The sequence below is a fragment of the Vombatus ursinus genome, unplaced genomic scaffold, assembly GCF_900497805.2.
Source record: "Vombatus ursinus unplaced genomic scaffold, bare-nosed wombat genome assembly UNPS02001419.1, whole genome shotgun sequence".
In the NCBI taxonomy this organism is placed as follows: Eukaryota; Metazoa; Chordata; class Mammalia; order Diprotodontia; family Vombatidae; genus Vombatus; species Vombatus ursinus.
In genome coordinates, this window is record NW_020941197.1 from 23,405,664 (window position 1) to 23,428,911 (window position 23,248).

Below are 23,248 nucleotides of genomic sequence, written 5' to 3' on the forward strand. Positions count from 1 at the left end.
AGAGAGAGAGAGAGAGAGAGAGAGAGAGAGAGAGAGAGAGAGAGAGAGAGAACCATTTCTGAATCACACTGGTATGTGTGTTCCTTTAGAAGTATTAACTGACATTATCAACTTTAATGTAAAGGTGGAGAATATTTTGTAAAGCTTAAAGCACTATCTACGTATGAGCTATCATTGATATTATTCATTGCATGATTGTACTGTCAAGATAAATAATTTGGGTTTTTTAAGTAGCAGAGTAGAATGCACATGTATTCATTTGACAAGTATTTATTAGGTACTAGCTGTATAGCAGGTACTATGGTCAACACTGAGGATGCAAGAACAAAACAGTAAACCAGACCCTGCCCTCAAGAAGCTTACATTTTATTTGCTAGAAACAACATATAGTCATATAAGTAAATACAAAATATAAATAAAGTAAATGAAAATAACTTGAGGTGGAAGGGTAGTAGCAACTGATGAGATCAGGACAGGCCTCATGTAGGAAAAGGCATTGGAACTGGGCCTTGAAGGAAGCAGGAAGATAAGGAGAGTGAGTATTACAGCCACAGGGGAATGGATTGTGTATCAAATGAGGTTTTAGTTCTAGAATCTTAGAATTTTAGGGCTGGGATAGACTTTCAGCTAGCTGAATCCCTCCATGTCACAGATGAGGAAATTAAATGTTACTACAATCAAGGGCACAAGACATCCTTTTTTCCTCTCTGATGCTGTTTTTTGCACTTTGTGCAATGAAAAATAACCCAGATTTGAGGCAGCTTAGGTGATGATGCAGTGTTTCTATGTGACCCTGGGAAAGTCACTTAACATTTGTTTGTCTCAGTTTCCTCAGCTGAAAAGTGGGAACAATAACAGCACATACCTCATAGAGTTGTTGTGAGCTTCAAATGAGATCATTTTTGTAAAGTTTTTAGCACAGTGTCTGGTACATAGTGGGTGCTATATAAATGCTTATTCCCTTCCCCCTTCACTTATATTATTCCTGTGTAGCTATGTGACTTGAATGGAAGGAGAGAGCAAGGAAGACAGGAAGTGTGGCTCAGGGAACTCTGGTTACCCACACGGGTGAGTTTTGCTGCGTGTGTGCGTGTGTGCGTGTATGTGTGTGCAAAAAGCCTCATGTATTAGCTGATATTGTCAGCTACAGGAGGTCTCAGACATAGCACACGTTACAGTTAGTCATGACACAGGGTCTTGAGGTCATAGAAATCATTGAAAGCTACAACCCTGGATGATACCTTCTTAGCCCTTCTTTAGTTTCTCAGATATGACTATGCCAAAAGTTGTGAGGCCTTGTAGTCAGAGGCCCCTAAACACTCACCCTTCTCCACAAGTAAGCATATTAGACCTCTTTTTGGTAGAGCAGAGCCACTCAAGCTATCTAGGTAGCCTTCCTACATATCTGTCTTTGTGTCTTGTGTGCCCCTGGGAAAAGTCTCATGCATTAGTTAGCTGCTAGGGATCTTTCTTCAATAGAGCATAACACCCCAAAGGTAGGAAATATAGGCAACGATAGTCAGTAAACATTTATGAAGCACCTACAGTGTGCCAGGTACTGTGGCAAGCTCTGGGGATACAACTACCAAAAGAAGGAAAATGAAAGAAAGAAAGAAAGAGAGAAAGAAAGAAAGAGAAAGAAAGAAAATGCCTACCCTCAAGGGACTTGCAATCTAATTGGGAAAGACAAAACAGAAAAGGAAGATGAATAGTGGGGCAGTGGGTAGGTACTGAATATGAAAGCATAGTGGAGAAGTTACAGTTAGAGAAGTCCCAAGGTAGTATAGCCAGGTGAGGAATGAGGAGAGGTCTAGGCTAAAGTGTCTCCTAGAAGTTTGGAATTCATGGCCTCACCTCCTCTCCAGGTTGACAGGCAGAGGGTAGTGTATAGTACCAAGGCTGATGAGATCTTACCTGCTGATGAGATTGTCCTGATAATCAATGATTATATTATTTCACAAGGTTAGTGATAGATGTGTCCTTGTCAATACCTTCAGAGCCCTTTTCTATTTGGACAGATGTGCCTGTGTCAAATTCTAGGATCCAGGCACTTAGAGGTTATCAGACTCTCACTAAAATCCATACAATTATTTAAGACACTTACTAATTGTGTTACCCTGGGAAGACCACTTAACCTGTGTTTGCACCTGTTCCCTCAACTATAAAATAGGGATAATACCTATTTTGTTAGTATTATATTATACATTATACATTATATATTATTTTATAATTATATATAATATTATTATATAATTTTATGTATTATATAATATAATAATGTATTATATGTATTACATATATATATTATGCACCTGCCTTGCAAGATTGTTATAGTGATCAAATAAGATATCGTAAATGTTGCTAGCATAGTACATGACACATTTTCATTGTTGTTCAGTCATTTCAGTCGTGTCTGACTCTTTGTGTTCCCCATTTGGGGTTTTCTTGGCAGAGATACTGGAGTGGTTTGCCAATTCCTTCTCCACCTCATTTTACAGATGAGGAAACTGAGGCAAACAGGGTTAAATGACTTGCCTAGGGTCATGCAGCTAGTAAATGTCTGAGGCTGTATTTGAATTCAAGAAGATGAGTCTTCCTGACTCCAGGCCCAGTACTCTATCCACTGTGTCACCTACATTTGGGTGTTTAATAAATGCTTATTCTATTCCCTCCTCCTTAAGATTACATTGCTAGTTGGGAGTAGTATAAATACAAGATAGTATTTATATCTTCTGAGTACTTACCTAGGATTCATTTCCTTTCACACTGATATCTTTCTGTCTTGTTCCTAGTGATAAAAGTTCTCAGGTTCAAATGCCCATCACAATAGTTAAAAATTGTTCTCTGGCTTTAAACTGAGGTTTACAACCTCCATTGAAAAGTCAAAAGGATAATGTCCTATTATTACAGCTTTGTGGATAGAGTGCTGGACCTGGAGTTGGGAGGATCTGAATTCAAATCCAGACACATTTACTAACTGTGTGACCCTAGGCAAGTCACATAATCTCCGTTTGCTTCAGTTTCCTCAACTGTAAAATGGGGATAATAATAGCACCTCTCTCCCAGAGTTGTTATGAAGATCAAATGAGAAGATATTTGTAAAGCATTTAGCACATTGACTGGCACAGAGAAGGTACTTAATAAATGTTTGTCTCTTTCCTTCCTCTTCAAGCTCTAGAAACAATGAAGTTAATATCTTTTCTAAGCTATCATTTGCTAGTGAGTTAGTTACTTAGGGAAATATATTTCATGGGCTCCTAAGTATGGAGTTAGAAGAGCCCTTCAGGGTCATATGGTCTAACCTCCTCATTTTACAGATGAGAAAATGAAGTACTACAGACAGTGGTTTGGTAATTTTCCCAGAGTCAGTCAACAAGCATTTATTAAGCAGGAGGCATCAAAATATGAAAAACCAGCAGGTATATGGGAGAGGTAAGGGAGCCAGGGGAGAAAAAGAATAAGTTTTTGGAGGTTGGGGGAAGATATAAAGAAAGGCAAAAACATGGCCCATGCTTTCAAGGAGCTCACATTCTAATGTGAGCAAAAATAAAAATGTACATATGGGGGCAGAGCCAAGATGGCAGAGTAAAAGCAGTGACTTGCTTGAGCTCTCCTCCCAAACCCCTCCAAATACCTGTAAAAAAATGGCTGTAAACAAATTCCAGAGCAGCAGAACCCACAAAAAGACAGAGTGAAACAAATTTCCAGCTCAAGATCCTGGATGGTTGATGGGAAAGCTCTATCGCGCTGGGCTTGGAGAGGAGCGAAGTTCAGCGTGGCCGCACAGGCAAAGACCAGGCCTCAGTGAACCTGGGGCAAGCCTCAGGGGACTGAATCACAGGCAGCTGGGGCAGTTTCCAGACTTCTCAACCCACAAATGCCAAAGAAAACTTAGAAGGTCAGTAGGAAAAGTCTGTCAGATCTCAGTGAGAGAGAAGCTCCATCCCAGCCCCACTCCCAGTGCAGCCCCCAGGGCAGCAGCTGCTTCTGGAGCTCTTGCCCCATAGACTGAGGAGAATTGAGTGGCTGATCAGAGGGGGATTGCAGGGATCTCTTTGCTGGTGCTGAGGCAGGAATCTCTTGCTTTCCCCGTGCTTGGATCTGGGTCATAGTTCTGGGTGGTGGTCCTGGGGTGAGGAGGAGTGCTAGCGTGATAAAGGTGTGGTGGTGGTGGAGGGGAAATCCTCCTCACAGTTCCAAGGCAGAGAAGAGTGCTTGTGGTCACTCATATACCAGAGCACAGGCCAGAAAAGGAGTAAACATCTCTCCTTTCATCATACCACCTTGGAAGAACAGAAATTTACAAGTCCCTAAAAGTATCTCTGAAAACAGCTGCACAAAACCCCCAAGGCTTGGAACAGTACATTCTCCACACTGGAAGCAGACCCCTACCTTAACAAAGAGTTTAATAGCCAAGTAATTGGCTGGGAACATGAGCAAATAGCGCAAAAAAAAAAAGTCAGACCATAAAATCTTACTTTAGAGACAAAGAAGATCAAAACATACAACCAGAAGAAGACAACAAAGTCATATGAATCAGTCCCAGGCCATGGAAGAACTCAAAAAGGATTTTGAGAAGCAAATAAGAGAAGTAGAGGAAAAATTGGGAAGAGAAATGAGAGTGATGCAAGAAAATCATGAAAAACTAGTCAACAGCTTGCTAAAGGAGACCCCAAAAAAATACTGAAGAAAATAACACCTTAAAAAATAGCTTACAGGGGCAGCTAGGTGGTGCAGTTGATAGAGCACTGGCCCTAAAGTCAGGAGGACCTGAGTTCAAATCCGGCCTCAAACCAAACACTTGACACTTACTAGCTGTGTGACCCTGGGCAAGTCACTTAACCCCATTGCCTAGCCAAAAAAAAAAATAGCCTAAGGAGCAGCTAGAGGGTGCAGTGGATAGAGTACTGGCCCTGGATTCAGGAAGACCTGAGTTCAAGTCTGGCCTCAGACACATAACACTTACTAGCTATGTGACCCTGAGCAAGTCACTTACTCCCATTGCCTAGCCAAAAAAAAAAAAAAATAGCCTAACCCAAATGGCAAAAGAGGTCAAAAAAGCCAATGAAGAGAAGAATGCCTTAAAAAGCAGAATTGACCAAATGGAAAAGGAAGTCCAAAAGCTCGCTGAAGAAAATACTTCCTTAAAAATTAGAATGGAGCAAATGGAAGCTAGTGACTTTATGAGAAATCAAGACGTTATAAAACAAAACCAAAAGAATGAAAAAATTTAAGACAATGTGAAATATCTCATTGGAAAAACAACTGACCTGGAAAATAGATCCAAGAGAGATAATTTAAAAATTATTGGATCTGAAAGCCATGATCATAAAAAGAGCCTAGACATTGTCTTTCAAGAAATTATCAAGGAAAACTGCCCTGATATTCTAGAACCAGAGGGCAAAATAGAAATTGAAAGAATCCACACACTCAATTGGATATTGTTATAAAAATTGGATATCTGTTATAAAAAAATCTATCTTACCCTACAGGAAAATAGGGGGGAAGGGGATAAGAGAGAGGAGATAATAAAGGAGAGGGCAGATTTGGGGAGAGGGTAATCAGAAGCAAATACTTCTGAGGAGGGACAGGGTAAAAAGAGAGAATAGAATAAATGGGGGAGAAGATAGTATGAAGGGAAATATAGCTAGTTTTTCACAACATGACTACTATGGAAATGTTTTGCATGACTACACATGTATAGCCTGTATCAAGTTGCCTGCCTTCTCAATGAGGGTGGGTGGGGAGGGAGGAAGGGAGAAAATTTGGAACTCAAAGTTTGAAACAACAAATGTTAAAAATTGTTTTCACATGCAACTGGGAAATAAGATATACAGGCAATGGGGTATGGAAATCTATCCTGCCCTACATGAAAATAGAAGGGAAAGGGGATAAGAGAAAGGGGGGGATATAAGAGAGGGCAGATCAGAAGAAGAGGTATTCAGAATGCATGCCGTCTTGGGGCGGGGGGAAGGATGAGAAAAAAATTGGAACTCAAAATCTTGTGGAAGTGAATGTTGAAAACTAAAAATAAATAAATTAACAAAGTATAAAAAAATGTACATATAAGCTCTATACAGTGTAAGTGAAAGGTAATATCAGAGGGAAGGCACTAGGAACTGGGCAGGGGGCAGGTATTGCACCAAACAGAAAAGGCCTCTTGCAGCCTCTTGCAAGAAGCCAGGGAATCCAGGAGGGGGAGGTGAGGAGAGAGAATGTTCTAGCCAGGAAGAGACAGCAGTGAGAGCTCATGGAGTCATGTCATGTGCAAGGAACATCAAAAAGGTCATTGTTGCTGAGACATTGAGTAGGAGGTGTGGAACAAAAGATGAGAAGATGGAAAAGGTAGAAAGGGAAAAGGTCATGAAGGCTTTAAAAACCAAATAGAGTTTTATCTATGTGATTCTGAAGAAAGTCTATTGAGTAGGGGGGAGAGGGTGCCATGGTCAGACCTGTACTTTAGAAAGATCATTTTGGCAGTTGAGTGGAGAATGGACTGTCTTGGGGAGAGACTTGAGGCAGGAAAACCAAACAACTTTTGTCATTGTGTAGTCCAGGCATAAGGTGATCATCAGGCTGGCAGTTGTGTGAATGGATAGGAAGGAATATGTACAAGAGATATTTCTCTTATGAAGGCCAGCAGACAACACAGAACCTATGACCAAATACTTAACCCAAATTTTACAACAAGGTACTATAAACACCCCATAAAAGAAAAAGAAAAAATTCCAACTTCTTCTCTTGCCCAAAAAATTGTATGCAGATGTTCCAGTTCACAGGGGCACTGTGCTCCTAGCCTCCATGATATAGAAGGGATAACTGTATTGTGAAAGTAGAAACAAGACTTGGCAAAAGATTTGTTTGGGGTTGGAGGAGGATGTAACACAGATAATAAATGGCAGGGCCAATATTTGAACCTGGGTCCTCTGACTCAATCCACCATTTTTTGTATTGTACCAAGCTGCCTCTTAGTAAGCTAGTAGTATTCTTCAATAGGTTAGACACTAGAAAAAATCTGGCTTATTGATTACAGATTTAGACTGATAGCCTGGGCCTCCTTTGTTCTCCTTCTTCATCCTCACCTGCTCCCAAACTAGCCATAATATGAAAGTGTGTCAAGAGAATTGAACATTTTATATTTCTCTAAATTAAAAAAAAAAACTATATGGGCTCTTCATGATATTTTCCCCTAACAATGGACCTTGTTATAAAAGATTTCCTATCTCTGTTGTAGAGAGAGGTAAGAAATGAGAAATGTTTACATAATGCCATCTGCCAAAGTAATCAATTTGCCTTTATGTATTATCATAATCTGCATTGGAGAACAGAAATGGGGTGGACTTAAGGAAAACAAAATGTTTCCTGGATTTATGCATGTCATGCTTAGGAAAATAATGGAGAAAAATGGACCTCATAATTATATATGCATGTTCACACAGAAAAATAAGTGGAAATTAAAGGTAATCAAGCAAAGCTTTAGAAAACAAATTTCTGGCCAAGATAAAACTGCTCCCGGAAACACCAGGGTGATTCAGGGTTGCCAAGAAAATCAGTCTCTCCATCATTCTTACAGCCTGACAAAGGTGTGGTAAGAGTGCTCTGTTGCCTGGGGAACACCTGATGACATTACCAACGTTGAAAACTATGTTAAAAGGTCAGTGTTCAGGTGGTTGAGCTGAATGCTCCCAGGAAAGGGCAGTCCCAGAGGTTTTCTGAACTTCTGCCATGTAAACACAGGACCATGATCACTGCATCAGAGGTACAAAGTGAATCTTAATATAGACTTTATTTTCTTTTCATGACATGGCCAAAACTCTCCACTGTAGTTCATGGTAACTAATGAAGGGGATTTTTGACTAGAGAAAACAAACAAGAAAATAATTCCATTATCTGTGAACCAATTCTAGGAAATGAAGCAAATGTGACTCACTCTACTACTAATTAAAAAAAAGTATGTCACCATCCTTAGAAATAATGCTTGATTTCTTTTCACTCCTAACTCTACTCCCAAACATAAAAATCTTATTATACATAAATTCCTCTATTGTGCCCTTTGTAAAAGAATGTTTCATTTAAACATTTTAATTTCTACCAAAATCAACCAAGTCCTATGATATGGAGGAGATGCTGAATTCTTGGAAGTGGTGTCATCAGAAACGCTCTATCAGATTGTACCAGGCTGAAAAGGCTTTGGGTTCAGTATCAGAATCAGAATCACAGAATTTCAAAATTGTAAGGGACCTCACCAATCTTATAGTCTAATTTATACCCAAAAGGCATCACCACTATAATGCAACTAAATACTAATTATCCAATCTTTGACCAAAGACCTCTAATGACAGGAAACACACTTCTTCTTAAGGCAGCCCATTCCACTTTTAGATACCTCTAATTATTATGTTTTTCCTGATATTAAACAAAACTTCCCCTTTTGACACTTTTATCCATTGCTCCTAGTTTTACCCTCTGAGGCTAAAAGGAAGTCCAATCCTTCTTCCACATGACAGTCCTTCAAATAAATGCTAGAAGATAACTCTCCTGCCCTGCCTCTTTAAATCTCCTCTTCTCCAGGCTTATGATCCCCACTTCCTTCAAGTAATCACTTCATATGGGCATGAACCCACAGATGTCTTCTATCTTGATTGGCCTCCTCTGGAAATTCTCCATCTTATCAAGGTCCTTTCTAAACTTTTTCCCAGAATTGAACACAAGACTCCAGATATCATCTGACCAGGGCAGAGTATTATATTTGCTGTCGAGACATTTCAGTAGTGTCTGACTCTTCATGACCCCATTTGGGGTTTTCTTGGCAAAGAAACTGGAGTGGTTTGCCATTTTCTTCTCCAACTCATTCTACAGATGAGGAAACTGAGGAAAATGGGGTTAAATGACTTGCCTGGGATCACATAGATAGTAAGTGTCTGACTCTGGCTTTGAACTCAAGAAGATAAGTCTTCCTGACTCCAGGCCTAGCACTGTATCCACTGTGCCACATAGGTGCCTCGATAATGAAGTCTAAAATTACATTAGCTTTATGGCTTTGATCACATCACTGACTCATAAAGTCCTTTTCAACAAACTACTTTCTATACATACTTCCTCCTCATCCTATGCTTGTGAAATCAACCCTTTGAACCCAAGTGTAAAACTTTATATTTATCCCTATTAAATTTCATCCTATTAGATGTTGCCTACTGTTCTCTCCTCTTCTTCTGAGATCCCTTTAGGTCCTGACTCTGTCATCCAGCATGTCAGCTTTTCTTTCCTGGCTTTATGTCCCCTGAAAACCTGATGAGGATGCTGTCTATAGCTTTATCCATATTATTGATGAAAATGTTGAGCAGGACAGGGCCAAATACAGATCCTGGGGCGGTCCTCTAGAGACCTCCTTTCAAGTTGGTATCAAACCTTTAATGCCTACTTACCCTGTGAGTTTGGCCATTGAACTAGTTCCAAAGTACAGTAATCTAATTGTACTACCATCTATCCCCTATCTCTTCATTCTTCCCAAGAATAGAATAAAATAATTTCTCTTTTGAATACTTTGCTGAAATTCAGTTGTGTCTAGCGCATTCCCCCTGATTTACTAGTTTAGTAACTATCACAAAAGGAAATGAGGTTAGTCTGGCATGACCTGTTCTCTTTTTTTTTTTTCTTGTTCATTATTTCCCTTGACATTCTTGACCTTTTGTTCCTCTCTACGAATTTTGTTATTATTTTGTCTGTTTCTCTCAAGTTAACTCTTTGGTTTCTTTAAGAAGGCCAGCATGATTTAATGGCCAGAGAACTGTTCTCAGGGCAGGAAGATAAAGGTTCAATTACTGCATGTGGGGACATGTTGGCTTTGGGACCATGGAGAAGATAAACTCTCAGGACCCCAGGCAGCTCTCTAACTTGTGGAACAGCTGCTGATCTACAACAATGAAAGAAGTTTCCTCATTGGGAGTTTGCTACATAAATAAAATTACAAGTCTATAAAAAAAAATACCCTGGCCGTTTAATTGGTAGGACACCATCTCTATAAATTAAGCTGTAGCACTCCCTCTGGGGCTGTGCTCCCAACTGTGCATTCATAGATTGCCAATTGGGTCCTTAGGAGGGCAACTACCTCAGTAGTAGTAAGTAGTAAATAGTAGTGAGTACCCTTCTAGGGTACTTAGTGGGTCTATTCCTAAAACTAGAGCTCACAAACTCCACCATTGTGCTTTAATAGTCAGCAGATAGAATTAACCCAAAGTAAAGCATCTACTGGGACGATGTTCCAAGAATAGTAGTTATAAAACATTCCCTTCATAAACCTACAGCGTGCTCTTCCACAAATACATACAGCATGCATGGAAGAGTAGGCAGAGATATAGAACACCTTGCTAGTATTGGTACACATGGAGAGAACACATGTGGCCAAGGTAGCTCACACCTTTTGGCACTACAGGTGCCCCGTCTTTTTAATTCTTGTAGTGTTCTCTCCCTTGGGTGTAGGGTCTTCAGTAGGCAGCTTGTTCAGTTTGGCTCCTTGGGCCTACTCCTCCTTACATCTTGATTCCTGACTACCAGAGCTCTCTTGAATCCATGGCTGACTCTCTTCTTAGCTGTTTCTTGCCTTGACTGTCTTGGATAGCTTTCTTTTTAAAGGCCACGGTTGCTTGGCCAATCTTTAGCCAGCTAGTGGCAGGCTACCCCTCTAATTGTATCAGGGAGAATTCCTTTACACTTCATAAAAAAGTAGCACAGCATGTCCTTAAAATTCATTTAACTCATTAATACCTTGTCTATTTAATGCCTACCTGCCATTTAATTCCTGTGATAACATCAAATGGTCAGAGGGAAGCAAAGAACCAGCATTCCTTGATAAATTCTCCTTTTTCACACATACCAATTAGACATTTACTGTCCCCAGCAAATCAAGTAGGCTGTTTTTGGCACATTCTTCCACACTCCCAATTGTGGATAGTTCTCTAATAACTTGGGGAGGCTCAAACATTATTCTTTTGAGTACTTTCCTCAGTGCCTTGTATTAAACAGCTTCAGCAAAATTCATGAGGCACAGTTCTTGGACAATCTGGAAATTAACATGCTTTCATGAGAGAAAAGGCCTACCATTGCTAGTGGACCTGGAATTATACACCCCAAATTCATGGTTATACAATTTAATAAGCTGATATCACTTTACAAAATTCTTATAGGTTACCACCTGTCTTACTGTTTGCAAAGGCCAAAGGTAATAAGGAAAAGGGAAAACAAAATCAAGCTTTCTCCCTCTGAGGGAAAGTCGGGTGACAAGATGGCTCCCAACAGGAATAAAGGGGTTCAATAGAAGTTATTCTTTCATTTTCAGGTGAGCAATCAAATTGGGTAGAAATTCCTCTGCATCAGTGTAACACAGGGAATTTCAACTATAGGTACATGCAAAAAATTTCCAGCGAGTCCATGAAACATATAGGATACCTAAAATTTTCCCAAGGCATCTCTGTAGCACATAGGACAATACAAATGGAGATCCAAACTCACTCCTCAATAGGACAGGCAGCTTGTTTAAAAAGGAATAGAACAAACTCAAAAAATTGCCAAAGAAATGAAGCTCCCAAAAGGGAACTAGGCACTTAAGGTTGGTTGATTTCTCAGAGTTTCTGGCCCTGAGTCAAACCAAACTTATCTTAAGGACCTGTCCTTATGGACTATCATCCATAAGGACCTCAGACAAGTCGTCTGGACTCATGCCACAATAAAGTGAGCAGTGTAGGTCTGCTCAAAAGTTGTTTTTTTTTTTAAGTTACAAGTGACTTCTTCCCATATACCTAAATTGAATTCAGTTTTCAGTTTTTAAGGTACTATTAAATTTAAAATGCAGTAATACTTCTGCCTTTCATATGTTCAAAGTTGTATAGAAACCACTCTCCTATGGAGCCACATATCCTCTCAGTCACCTGGGTTTGTATCCTGGGTATTATCCGTGACTTCACTCTCTCTCACCCCACCCCTGCCAAGTCTTGTCAATTGTACCTTCACAACATCTTTTGTACATGCCCTCTTTTCTCCTCTAACATTGCTACCTGGTGCACCTCGTGCTTTGATTATTGACATAGTTTTCAAGTCTCTTTCCATTCTAGTCCATCCTCCGTTTAGCTGTCAAATTCATTTTCCTAAAGCAGAGGTCTGACCATGTCCTCCTTTCCCCACCCCCCAATTAGATAAATCCCAGTGGCTTCCTTTTGCCTCCAGGATTAAATATAAAATTCTCTGCTTGGCAGTCAAAAGTCCTCATGACTTGGCTCCCTCCCATCACATATTCTATAATCTGGTGACACTGGCCTCTTTGCTGTTTCTTGAATAGGACACTGCATCCCTTGACACTAGGCATTTCCATTGGCTGTCTCCCATGCCTGGGATTCTCTTGAGCCTCACCTCTTTTATCTCCTGCTTCCATAAGACCTTTAGGTCTCAATAAAAATCCCGTCTTCTATCAGAAAGCCTTTTTCATTTTTCTTAATGCTAGAGCTTTCCCTCAGTTGTTTATCTCCAGTTTATTCTGTCTATACTTTGTTTGTACATAGTTGTCTCCCCTATTAGACTGTGATCTCCTTAAGATCAGGGACTGTTTTTCTTTTCTTTTTTTGTATCCTCCATGCTTATCACAGTGAATGTTTCTTGACTTGACTTGGTTGACTATTACGGAAGGAGGATCCCACTTCCTAGCTATGGACTTGAGAAGTAGTTGTTATTTGCCAGTTTACCATCTGGACTTGTCTCTAGCAAATCTCTAAGGTCATGAATCGGTTTGTTGTTATGAGCTATGTTTGTCTGCTAAGACCTAGTAACTTCTAGGACAAAATACAAATTCCTCAGCCTGGCATTTAAGACCTTTCATAATTCATGTGCCATCTTATGTTTCCAGATCCATTTCATATTATTACTTTTCATGGAATCTGTATTCTAGCTAAAGTGGCCAACTATTCCTGGGTCTTGATGTACCATTTCCTCCCTCCAGCCTTTGCTCAGGCCCTCTCTTATCCTTGGAATGGACTCCATTCTTGTCCAACCCCATCCCAGAATCCCTAGTTTGCTTCAAAACTTGGGCTCAGGTGCCTCCACCTATGGAAATCTTTCCTGACAACCCCAGTTGAAAGTGCTCTCTTTCCTGAAATTACTTTGTATTCATTTACCTTTGTATTTACTCTTATTTCCCCCACTGCCCTAGAATGTAAGCTCTGTGAGGGCAGGAGTTGTTTTATTTTTGTTTTGGTATCACTCCTAGCTAGCACAGTGTCTTGCACAAAGTAAGTGCTTAACAAATGTTTATTGGATTGAATTCCACACACATGTACACACAAATCATCTGCCATCATCATCTACCTTAGCAAGAGGGCTAAACTAGCCATTTCTCAAATTTGGGGGGAGGGAAAGGATATCAAGATACTCCATCTTTAGTGCCAGAGAATCCTAAGGCAAAAGTGATGGGAAGCCTTGGCTGTACATGTAATAGAGATCACTATTATGATTTCCATAGGGAAGGGAATAAGCATTAATTAAACTTCTACTGTGTGTCATGCATTGTACTAAGTGCTTTTCACAATTATCTCATTAGATTTATGCTACAACCCTACAAGGTTGGTGCTATTATTATCTCCATTTTACAGTTGAGGAAACTGAGGCAGACAGAGGTAAAGTAACTTTCCCAGTGTCATGTAGCTAGTAAGTGAGTGCAATTACATTTGAACTCAGGCTTTCCTGACTCCAGGCCTAATACTCTATCCACTACATCACCTTTATTATTTTATTATGTATTATTCCCTGGATACTTTAAAGGACATAAAAATGCTGTCTTATCTGACCCGTGCCCATATGTTCTGGAGAACTGAAACAACTACGGCAAAATGATCCATGTATAAACACCAAAAAGTGATGTTTTATTTTTTTGTTGTTATAGTTTAAAATGATTGTCTTTTAGGTGAGTAAATTCAGCCCTACTTACTTATGTTCCTTTCCTTCTCCCTTTCTCTGTTCTGTTTCTCAGGACAAATGTTGCCTTTCATTTCACTGCCAGCCCTTCTCAACCTCAGGTAAGTCACATATCTGAAGGGTATGTATTATTCACCCACTTTATTAAGAAAATTAAGAAAGCTACATACAATGTCAGAGAGAAATCAATGTGTGCTTTATTCACTTTCCGGAATTTTGGACAGAGAGTTTAATCTTACTTCTGAAACTAATGTAAAGTAGAAGAAATGATATTTATTTGCAGGATGTTACTATACCATGCCCTATCCTGAACCTGAGCATATGGTTTAGATCAGGTTCAGTCCTGGGAGGAACCTTCCTCTAATTATAGACATTAGGCTTCCTTTTCTCATACTCTTTCACTTATTAAATGCCCTAATCGGGTGGGCTGGGCTGGGGGAAATTACTTAAGAGTTATATAACTTATATGTAGGTCTCCCCAAAACCAGAAATACTTAATATGCAATATTAATCATATAGGGGAGAGATAATTTATTCCTGTACATAATAATCTAATTTCTCATTAACAGAATGATTAAAATGAAAATTAGTAACAACTTAGAACTACTGTTATAATTTTCTGGGAAGCTAATATTTAAACCTCATCAGAACATAGAGCAGTCGGTATTGCTAATTAGATATTTTCTTCTTCACCTCTGCTTGGTACTGTCCTTACAACTCTTGATAAAACAGCCAATCTTCTTGTTAGAGGACAACCTCTCAGATGTGGAATCTTCCCTTGCCACCAGCTAGCTACAGCTGATGGGACCAGAGTCTCCTGGCCTTTCAAACTTACAAGATCATTTCCAAACCCGGACACATTCATTTTGGGTACTCATTTGAAAGGTGGCCTAGCATCCATTCCAAAGCTTACCTCATGTGAGTCAAGTTAAGACTTAACCCCATGGCTTCTCAGGGGGGCAAATTGCCCCTTCTCCCATATGACTCTTGAGAAATAGCTCAAAATAGTCCACATACTTGGCAACCATAAAGGAAGAGATTGTCTAAGATAGCTAAAGCTCAAGTAACTAATGTATAAACCCAAAATTTTCTACTATGATATACTTTAAAACAAATTGGTACAACAAAGTAGAAAGTATTTAATATTTATATTTGTCTTTCCTAGTTATTTATCCTCTTCTCTATGGAGTTTTCCAAATGATATTCTGCAAAACCCTTTTGTTCCACAGATCTCAAACTAGGGATTCTATATGACTATTGTAATATTAATGTTTTTCTTCCAAAATGTTAAATATGAAATTATATGTATGTCTGAAAAAAATGAAAAATACATTTATATGTTCTATCAATATAACTTAAGCCCAAAGTGTTCTGTGGTCAAGTTAGGGAGTCAAGATCATAGGAAACAAGATGGGCAACATACGTCAATTTCACTAAGATCTAATCATGGAAATAGCTTCCTTCCCATTTCTAGATATTTCAAGGGGGCATGTACTAATCTTAGTGAAATGGGCTAATCCTTGTAGGTAAAAACATCTGGCTGATGTGAGTGCAGGGGCAAGGAATCAATAGCAAATCTTTGAAGGAAAAGCCTGACATTTTGATAGTTTCTCTCTCAGCTTCCAGTTTCCTTGTTTATGAAGCAGTAGTCTTTCTCTGTTACAATTTCTTATTACTCCTAGGATCATTAAACTCTAATTTGTATTCCTCCCATCTTGTATTTGACATTTTATAAATTTAATACTTTTTAATAGTGGGATTATGTGCATCTGGTAGTATGTGAGGTAGAAGGTGAAGGGTTTGCAGATGAATTAGTTATTTCCACTTGTATGGTTTCCACCTTAGGGTGGGCAGTGCTCCATGTTCCCAACTCCTCTCCCAAGGGTGGTGTTCTCTCTAGGGGAAACTCTTAGCTCCATCCCTCGGGGGGAACAAGTTTCTTAAACCTGCACAGGTAGAACAAGAAACTGATAGTACCTAAAGCCACTGGCCTCAGTATAAATGAATCTAGCCATTCCTTCATAGGGTCCACTATAAAGCTCAGTTGTGCCTGAGTTTCTTTTGGTTTGCCCCTACTCGGCTGTTCTTTATGTTTGGGAAGCTGTAAAATATGAATCAATAAAATATCTTTTCATCCTGTCTCTAAACCCCTATGCTGGAAATATTCCCAGCAGTTATGAAAAATCTAACTCTCTCCCTAAATACCTGGCCACCCATTTGCACTCCTCCCACCAAGGACACACATATATCAGCGCAATAATAACAACCATATGGTTTTAAAAGCCAGTTTCTTTTAAAGGAAGTGGTAAAACAGAAAGCCAACAGACTTTAATTAACAAGGATTGATAAAAACAGATTTATCTCTCCCTAGAGATGATAGGAGGAAGAAGCAGAGAGGATGAAAGTTTTGTTTGTCTCTGCACCATCATGGGCACAGCAGTTGCTGTCTGGCTTATACTCAGTCCAAGTGATACATGAGTAGCATTTTTTTACTCCTAGCCCCTTTTAATTTTGCGGTTTAAGCTGCTTAATCACAGAGACTGTGGCAGGGGCAGAAAGCAGGCCCAGCCTCCTGCTTTTTGTCACAACAGTGTTGAAGCCTCTCTGGTAGAGGAGGTCATGACAGGAATGGGCAGCAGCCCCTGATTCCCCACACCATCACATTGCCCTGGTGCTGAAGTTTCCTAGTATAATTCTGCCAGAACTCCTCATGCCTCTCCTAAGGTTTCAGCTCTCCTTTCTCCTTTCTCCTTTAGGATGAGAAAGTGTAATACTTCTCTTTCAGACGGTCACGGCCCTTAGGGGCTCCATTAGCTAGACAGTGGGTAATTTAGATCTGCCAGCAGACATCCATCCTCCTATGTCTCTGCACATATACAAGACCTTTATTTACTGATTTATAGTAATTTTGCTAGTTTCCTCCTAACAACTATTTTCAAGATACAAAGAGAAGGTTTTTCAATTTTAAGTATTCAAATAAAACAAAACTGAAAGCATTTTAATTTATTTTATCACAGCACTAACAAAAATGCTTTTGTGTCAGCGGCCTGAACCTAACTGAATATAGTCGTTGTTTTTTGCCATATTGAATTCCTAGAAATTTAATTATAAGACAGATGCTATTTTACCATAGGAACAAAGTTATTCTTGTAGGTTGAATTCCTAAGAAACTGATTTCAAGTAAATCACCAAATACATCATAAAAGTAAAGTTACAGCTCTAAATCTCTGCGTTTGTTGTTTGAGTCCCCCATAGCAAGAAGAGCCTAGGTTATTTTTGAGGGATCTCATCCTTCTCTTGGCTTAAGTCTCCCCAAATCCTACAGAAAATCTCTTGATTAGACTATGCAATAGGCTATTTGCAAGCACACGGGCCATGATATAGCTAAAGAAAGTTTTAATTAAAGGAACATGAGAAAAAAAAAAAGAATGAGAATCAAAGAATCATGATTGGTAGTGGAGTTAAGTCTCATAAGCAAGGCCCCAGGCTAAGTGTGCCTCGTGGTCACTTAGACCCAGCACAAGAGTCCTGCCATTCTGGTGAATTCTATGAATCAACACAAAGAGTTTACTCCCAACTGCTACAAGTCTTTGTGGGCTCCCTTCTGTGGCAGGCGTATTGTTCCCTGCTTTTGGCTGTCGCCTGTTGTCCTTGGTATCTAGTGAGCAATTCTTCTTCATACTCTCTCCAATGTCCTCTACAGTGGCTGCTTATTAACCCTCCCCCTCAAAGACTAGCTCCTCTAGTCTCCTTTACATAGATACTGTCCCCATTTATCCTTGGATGTCCTCCCAGCATATCTTCACCGGGCCATTTATCTCCCTGGGTACATTTGGTGTTGGACAATTAGGTGGTGCAGTGGATAGAGCACCAGGCATGGAGTTTGGAGGACCTGAGTTCAAATGTGGCATCAGACACTTACTAGTTGTATGACCCTGGGAAAGTCACTTAACCCTATTTACCTCAGTTTCCCCATCTGTGAAATGAACTGGAGAAGGAAATGGAAAACCAATCCAATATCTTTGCCAAAAAAAAAACCCCAAATGGGGTCAAAAAGAGTTGGATATGACTGAACAAGAAAATATTTGGAATTAGACTCCTCTCACTGAGAGTCTCTTTCCTTGTCTAGATAGGAATTAAAGATCTTTTTCCTGCAAAAGTCATAGTTTTAAGAATAAGAAACCAAAGACTTCCCCCTTGCCGAGGATTATTCCCTTCTCGTATAGAAATTTCCCTCCTCCTCATACAGAAATTTACCCACTGGAGCTTCCACCAATCTTGACATACACAAAATTATTCTAGAGTAGTCTTTGTGTAATCTTCTACTCTCTTTGGAGATACACCCTCTCTGGTGTTTAACAAAGGGGCCTGGCATCCTTTTCCTGAGGAACCACACCCTACTGATCTGGGGACTAAGTATTCCAAATAATTCCTGGTTGAGACTACTATCCAATCCATCAGGTGAAGCTGCATCGGTCAGCAGCAATGGAGGCACAAGATATGTCCCATGTAAATGTCAAAATCATACAGGATTCTTTGATACATATGCAAAATTCAAATTTATTTTTATTTTTAGTTCCAAATTCTCCCCTTCCCTCCTCTCCCTCCCCTACCCATTAATAAGGCAATAATTAGAATATCCATTTAACACATGAAGTCATGTAAAACATAGTTCCTTATTAGTCATGTTCTGAAAAAAAAAAGAACAAGAAAAAAAAACAAAAAAAATATGGTTCAGTCTGCACTCTGAGTCTAACAATTCTCTATCAGGAAGTGGATCACATTTTTCATCATGAGCCCTTAGGGGTTATGCTGGATTGTTGTATGAATCAGTTACTAAGTCTTTCATAGTGTACACAGTAACAACAATATTGTAAAGATAATCAGTTGCGAAAGACTTAGTAACTCTGCTTCTCCTGATTCTGCTCACCTCCCTCTGTACCAGATCATATATGACCTTTAGATTATTAATGTCACATGGTACATAAAACAGAGACACATAAATTTGCTAAAGTATCTTTGCCACGGTTGTGGAGGATGTCCAATATAGAGCATAAAGGAAAGAAAAATCCCCTATTGTTGGTGAGTACTTCAGATGCTCCTATTTGCAAGTGATATGCCAATTGCATAAACCCTCAGAATATTGCATAATCTCCTAGATAAGATCTATAATCACTCAAAAAACAAACAAACCCAAACCAATTAGATTTTTAGTTTAATCCTCACAGGAAAACCCAAGTAGATGAAAAGATGCCTATTGTCCAGAATGCGATTTGCAATTGAATGCATAGTCAGTCTGTCGTGGACAGACACTGTAGATGGATAATGAACTTGACCTAGAATCAAATAGAAAATAAGCAGGCTAGATTGTATTTGGAAAATTATATAAGGCTTTCAGTGACTCCAAAACTTATCCCTGAAACAAAGGACCAACTTTTTAATATTGGTATCCAATATACTAGTATCCAATATTAGTATCCAGGCACTGCACTAAATGCGCTAAATACAAAGAAAGGAAAACCAGTCCCTTCTTTCAAAGAACTCACACTCTAGTGAAAGAGATAATGGGAAAATAACTATGTCTATACAAAAGGAATTGAAGATAATCAATAGAAGGAAGGAACTAGCATTAAGTAGAAATCAGGAAAGGCTTCTTATAGAAGGTAGGATTTTTGCTGGGACTTAAAGGAAGATAGGGAGGCCAGGAGGTGGAGATAGCTGTGAATCCTAAAGTAGCGCAGTTTTTAAAGAATTTAAAGTGCAGGTCACCAAAGAGCATTGGAAAGGAACATGGTGAGTTTGAATAGCCTTCAGCTTTTCTCAAGGAAGAACTGTGCAGTAAAAGCAGAATGTTATTAGGAAGACATATACAGCTGGAAAAGAAGGTGGGCTGGTTACATGATGGGAGCTAGGGATAACAAAGGGATGAACCTTTGGCTCAAATGGTGCCCACTTGCTATTAGGATATCTGGGAAGGCCTCCCAGGATGTTGAAGGGACCCTGGGAAGGCTCTGGAGAATGTTCTGGGAGGACATGGTTAAGAGTTGCCCAGGATGAGAGGAGGTGGATGAATTGTTCCCTACTCCATGGAGTATATAGATGTTGGAGTTCATGAGCTCATCAACCAAGTGAGATATAGCTATATTCCTGGGACATACTGTAAGAGAATATACATTTAGGGGCTGGAGGGATAGTAACAGACCCAAAAGGGTTAACAACTCACAGTTTACAAAGAGTCTTATAGCCCAGCCCCTTGACCCTGTGCCAGCTAAAGAACATTTTCCCACTCTCCTTAATTCCCTCCTTCCTGAAATTTTTCTCCTTGGTCTGGGCCTTGATATTAATTTGATTCTTACTGTATTGCTGGGGAATTGTTTAGCCAGGTACTGTGCTAAGTACTTTACAATTAAGATTTCATTTGATCTTCACCACAACTCTGAGAGGTAGGTGCTATTATCATCCCTATTTTGCAGATGAGGAAACTGAGGCAAACAGCGATTAAGTGATTCTCCCAGGGTCACACAGCTAGTAAGTGTGGGAGGCCAGATTTGAACTCCAGTCTTCCTGACTTCAAGCCAGGTGCTCTCTCTCCTGCACTGCCTGGGTGCACCTGTAGAAACTTTCAATGCTCTAGAATCTGCTTCCCCAGCTATCATTCAGTGTAGAATAGTAGGGTTCTGAGTATAAGCAAAGGTTCCCCTTCAGTTGTTCCCCTTCCCACCCGAACTTAATTATCTTGGATAATTTTATCCTCAATTCACTGGCCAAAGCTTAGGAAAATCTATGTCAACCTACCAAACTCTTGGTAAGAAATTATTCCTCCCTCTTCACCCCTAAAACTTTCACCTTAACTTTGGGCTTTCTGTCATCTTTCCCTGGATCGCTATATGATCTGGATGCATTGGAAGCTGTTTCGCTTTCCATTCCATCTCTTATCCTGACTTAGTTACAAAAGCAGACCTTAGATCTTTTTCCATTTTTAATGATTATGTTATACAAGCTGCAGATTTTGTGGCCGAGCCAAGGCAGACTTCCCCCCAGCTCCACCCCATTGATTTTGGGCTTCACTCCTCCCTTGTTTCTCAAGACTAACTTGTTCTCTCATTCTAAATTTGTACTCCCAAGTGTTTCATCCCCTATATCCACAAGAGCCAAGCTTTAAGAGAAGAATAAAACAGAGAGATTTGTGTTTGCCACAGTCTTTGAGGTGACCCTTCACGGGATCCAAACAAACAAGGGATTTCCTATGAATGGTGATGGCTTCTAGGTCCTCCTGTTATTGTACAGACGCACCTGAGGACCAAAAGATTCCAAAACACTTTCCCTTGTTCTCAGCTAAGAATCTAGTTCCTTCTCCACCTCAAAGTCTAGAGTCACTGAGCCACTTTGCCACTATCCAAAAATTGTATATTAGCATCATTTTAAATAAGATCTTATGGGCACATTAGAAATATCAAAACAGTCTATCACCCACACCTAATAATTGGAGAAGGTCTTTTTATTAGGTGTGCAAGACACAATCTTCACTATACATGAGCTATTCTTGGTCTGTGCAAAATCTATCAAATGAATTGGTAAAGGTGGTTGTAGATCTGTGTTTACTATTGTTATTGAAGATGCCTCATACGGGATCCAGATGAATCCATGTATGGTGGGATCCTCTAGGTATATCTGATTGTGGATGTTAATGTGCTGATCACATCAATCGCCAGCACATTAAAGGGGCTCCTCAGTGTTAATCAAAAGCTAACAGCTTAATAATCTATATAGGAAAAATTAAATGGACAAAAAATGCCTATTGTCCAAACAGCCAGCCCATTGAGTTTAATATATCAAAAGGGATGTCTGAGACAGGGGCTGCAGATGAACAATAAATTAGGTCCGGAATTAAAGGAAGAGATTGTATTTGGGAAATTATATAGTGCTTTCAGTAACCCCAATCTACTCCCAGTGCAAAATCTCATCTTTTCATCATCAGTGTTCTCATATGGTTGTGAGTTTTTGGAACACTTCTGTTGTTGTTGTTGTTGTTGTTTTTGTTGTTGTTGAGTCTTTTCAGTTGTGTCCAACTCTTCATGACCCATTGTGGGGCTTTCTTGGCAAAGATATGGAGCAATTTGCCATGTAGTGGAACACTACAGTCTCCAAAGAACCAAAGTTGCCTATGGTCCCAAAGGCCATGGAAAGAGTCATGGTGTATGCAAATAGGTTACAATGTTTTTCCAATATAGGAGTTCCACATGCAAAAGTTAGCATGAGGCATATTATAGACTAAATGTACAATTGGAAAAAAGAAGACTAGTCACATGGCAGGAGCCAGCAAGAAGAGATGTACAACCACAGTCTCACATTGGTAACTGTGAAACGTTAAGGAGACCTAGAGAAAGGCCTTCAAAAGTAAGTTGAGTATATCCTCTGTGGAACACATCAAGGGACAGAAATACCAGCAATCCAGTTATTTGAATTTCCTGGTGAATTTTATCACAAAAAAAAGTGTGAGTTTATAATACTTTGTAAAGTATTCGTTTAGATGTTCAGTCAGTAGCAGCTAAATGAATAAGACCTTTTATTATGATATATTTAATTTTTATTATTGTTATTGGTAACCAGAAAGTATGATGCAGTGAAAAGAACATTGACTTTAGAATCCAAAGAGCTTAATTCACACCTCACCTTTGATGATTACTGTGTGTGTGATCCTAAGCAAGTCACTTAACACCCTTGGGCCTCAGTTTCCTCATATATAAAATGAGGTGGGTTGGACTAGCTGGAGCCCTGAGATGGCCCTAGATGTGTGTATGATCCAATGATCTATGAACAACAATATTCTTTATTTATAAAGTATTTTCTTTCCTAAGAAGCCAGCATTCTTCATGGCTCTTTACTACCACACTGACTTACAGGGGAGTCTTGTTTAGTATGTACTGAATAGTGCTTCAAAATGAAGGAGTAAAGTGAAGTGAATGGGTTTGAAGGAAGAGCATCTATCTGTTTAGAGGCACAAACACACTTTCAGAAAGTGAATCACATGTGTAAATCCAGAGAGCTTCCCCCCCATTGAAAAAAATAAGATTGAGAATTATTGAAGCACACTGTTTTCATTGCCCTATTTCCCAAAATCAGGTTACTTAAGAGTGTTCTGAGTGAAATTTAAGTATGAAAATATTTTACCTTGTTTCTTAAGTATTTGTTTTATTGAAGTAATGGTATACTATTTTTTGAGCTCCAAAATTCACTTGTGATAATGACTGTAATACATAAAATAAGGGGAAAAAATAAAGGTGGCAATCAT

General features: G+C 39.4%; 1 protein-coding gene across 3 annotated transcripts in view; it reads left to right on the forward strand.

Annotated features, from left to right (window-relative positions):
* The window catches only part of SIDT1 (SID1 transmembrane family member 1), a 162,293-nt gene that overhangs the window by 62,434 nt on the left and 76,611 nt on the right, over positions 1–23,248 (forward strand). For all 3 annotated transcript variants that reach the window (XM_027868372.1, XM_027868379.1, XM_027868385.1), the window contains exon 4: positions 14,012–14,057. In XM_027868372.1, the coding sequence (XP_027724173.1) occupies positions 14,012–14,057 (46 nt within the window). The remainder of the gene's footprint in view (positions 1–14,011; positions 14,058–23,248) is intronic.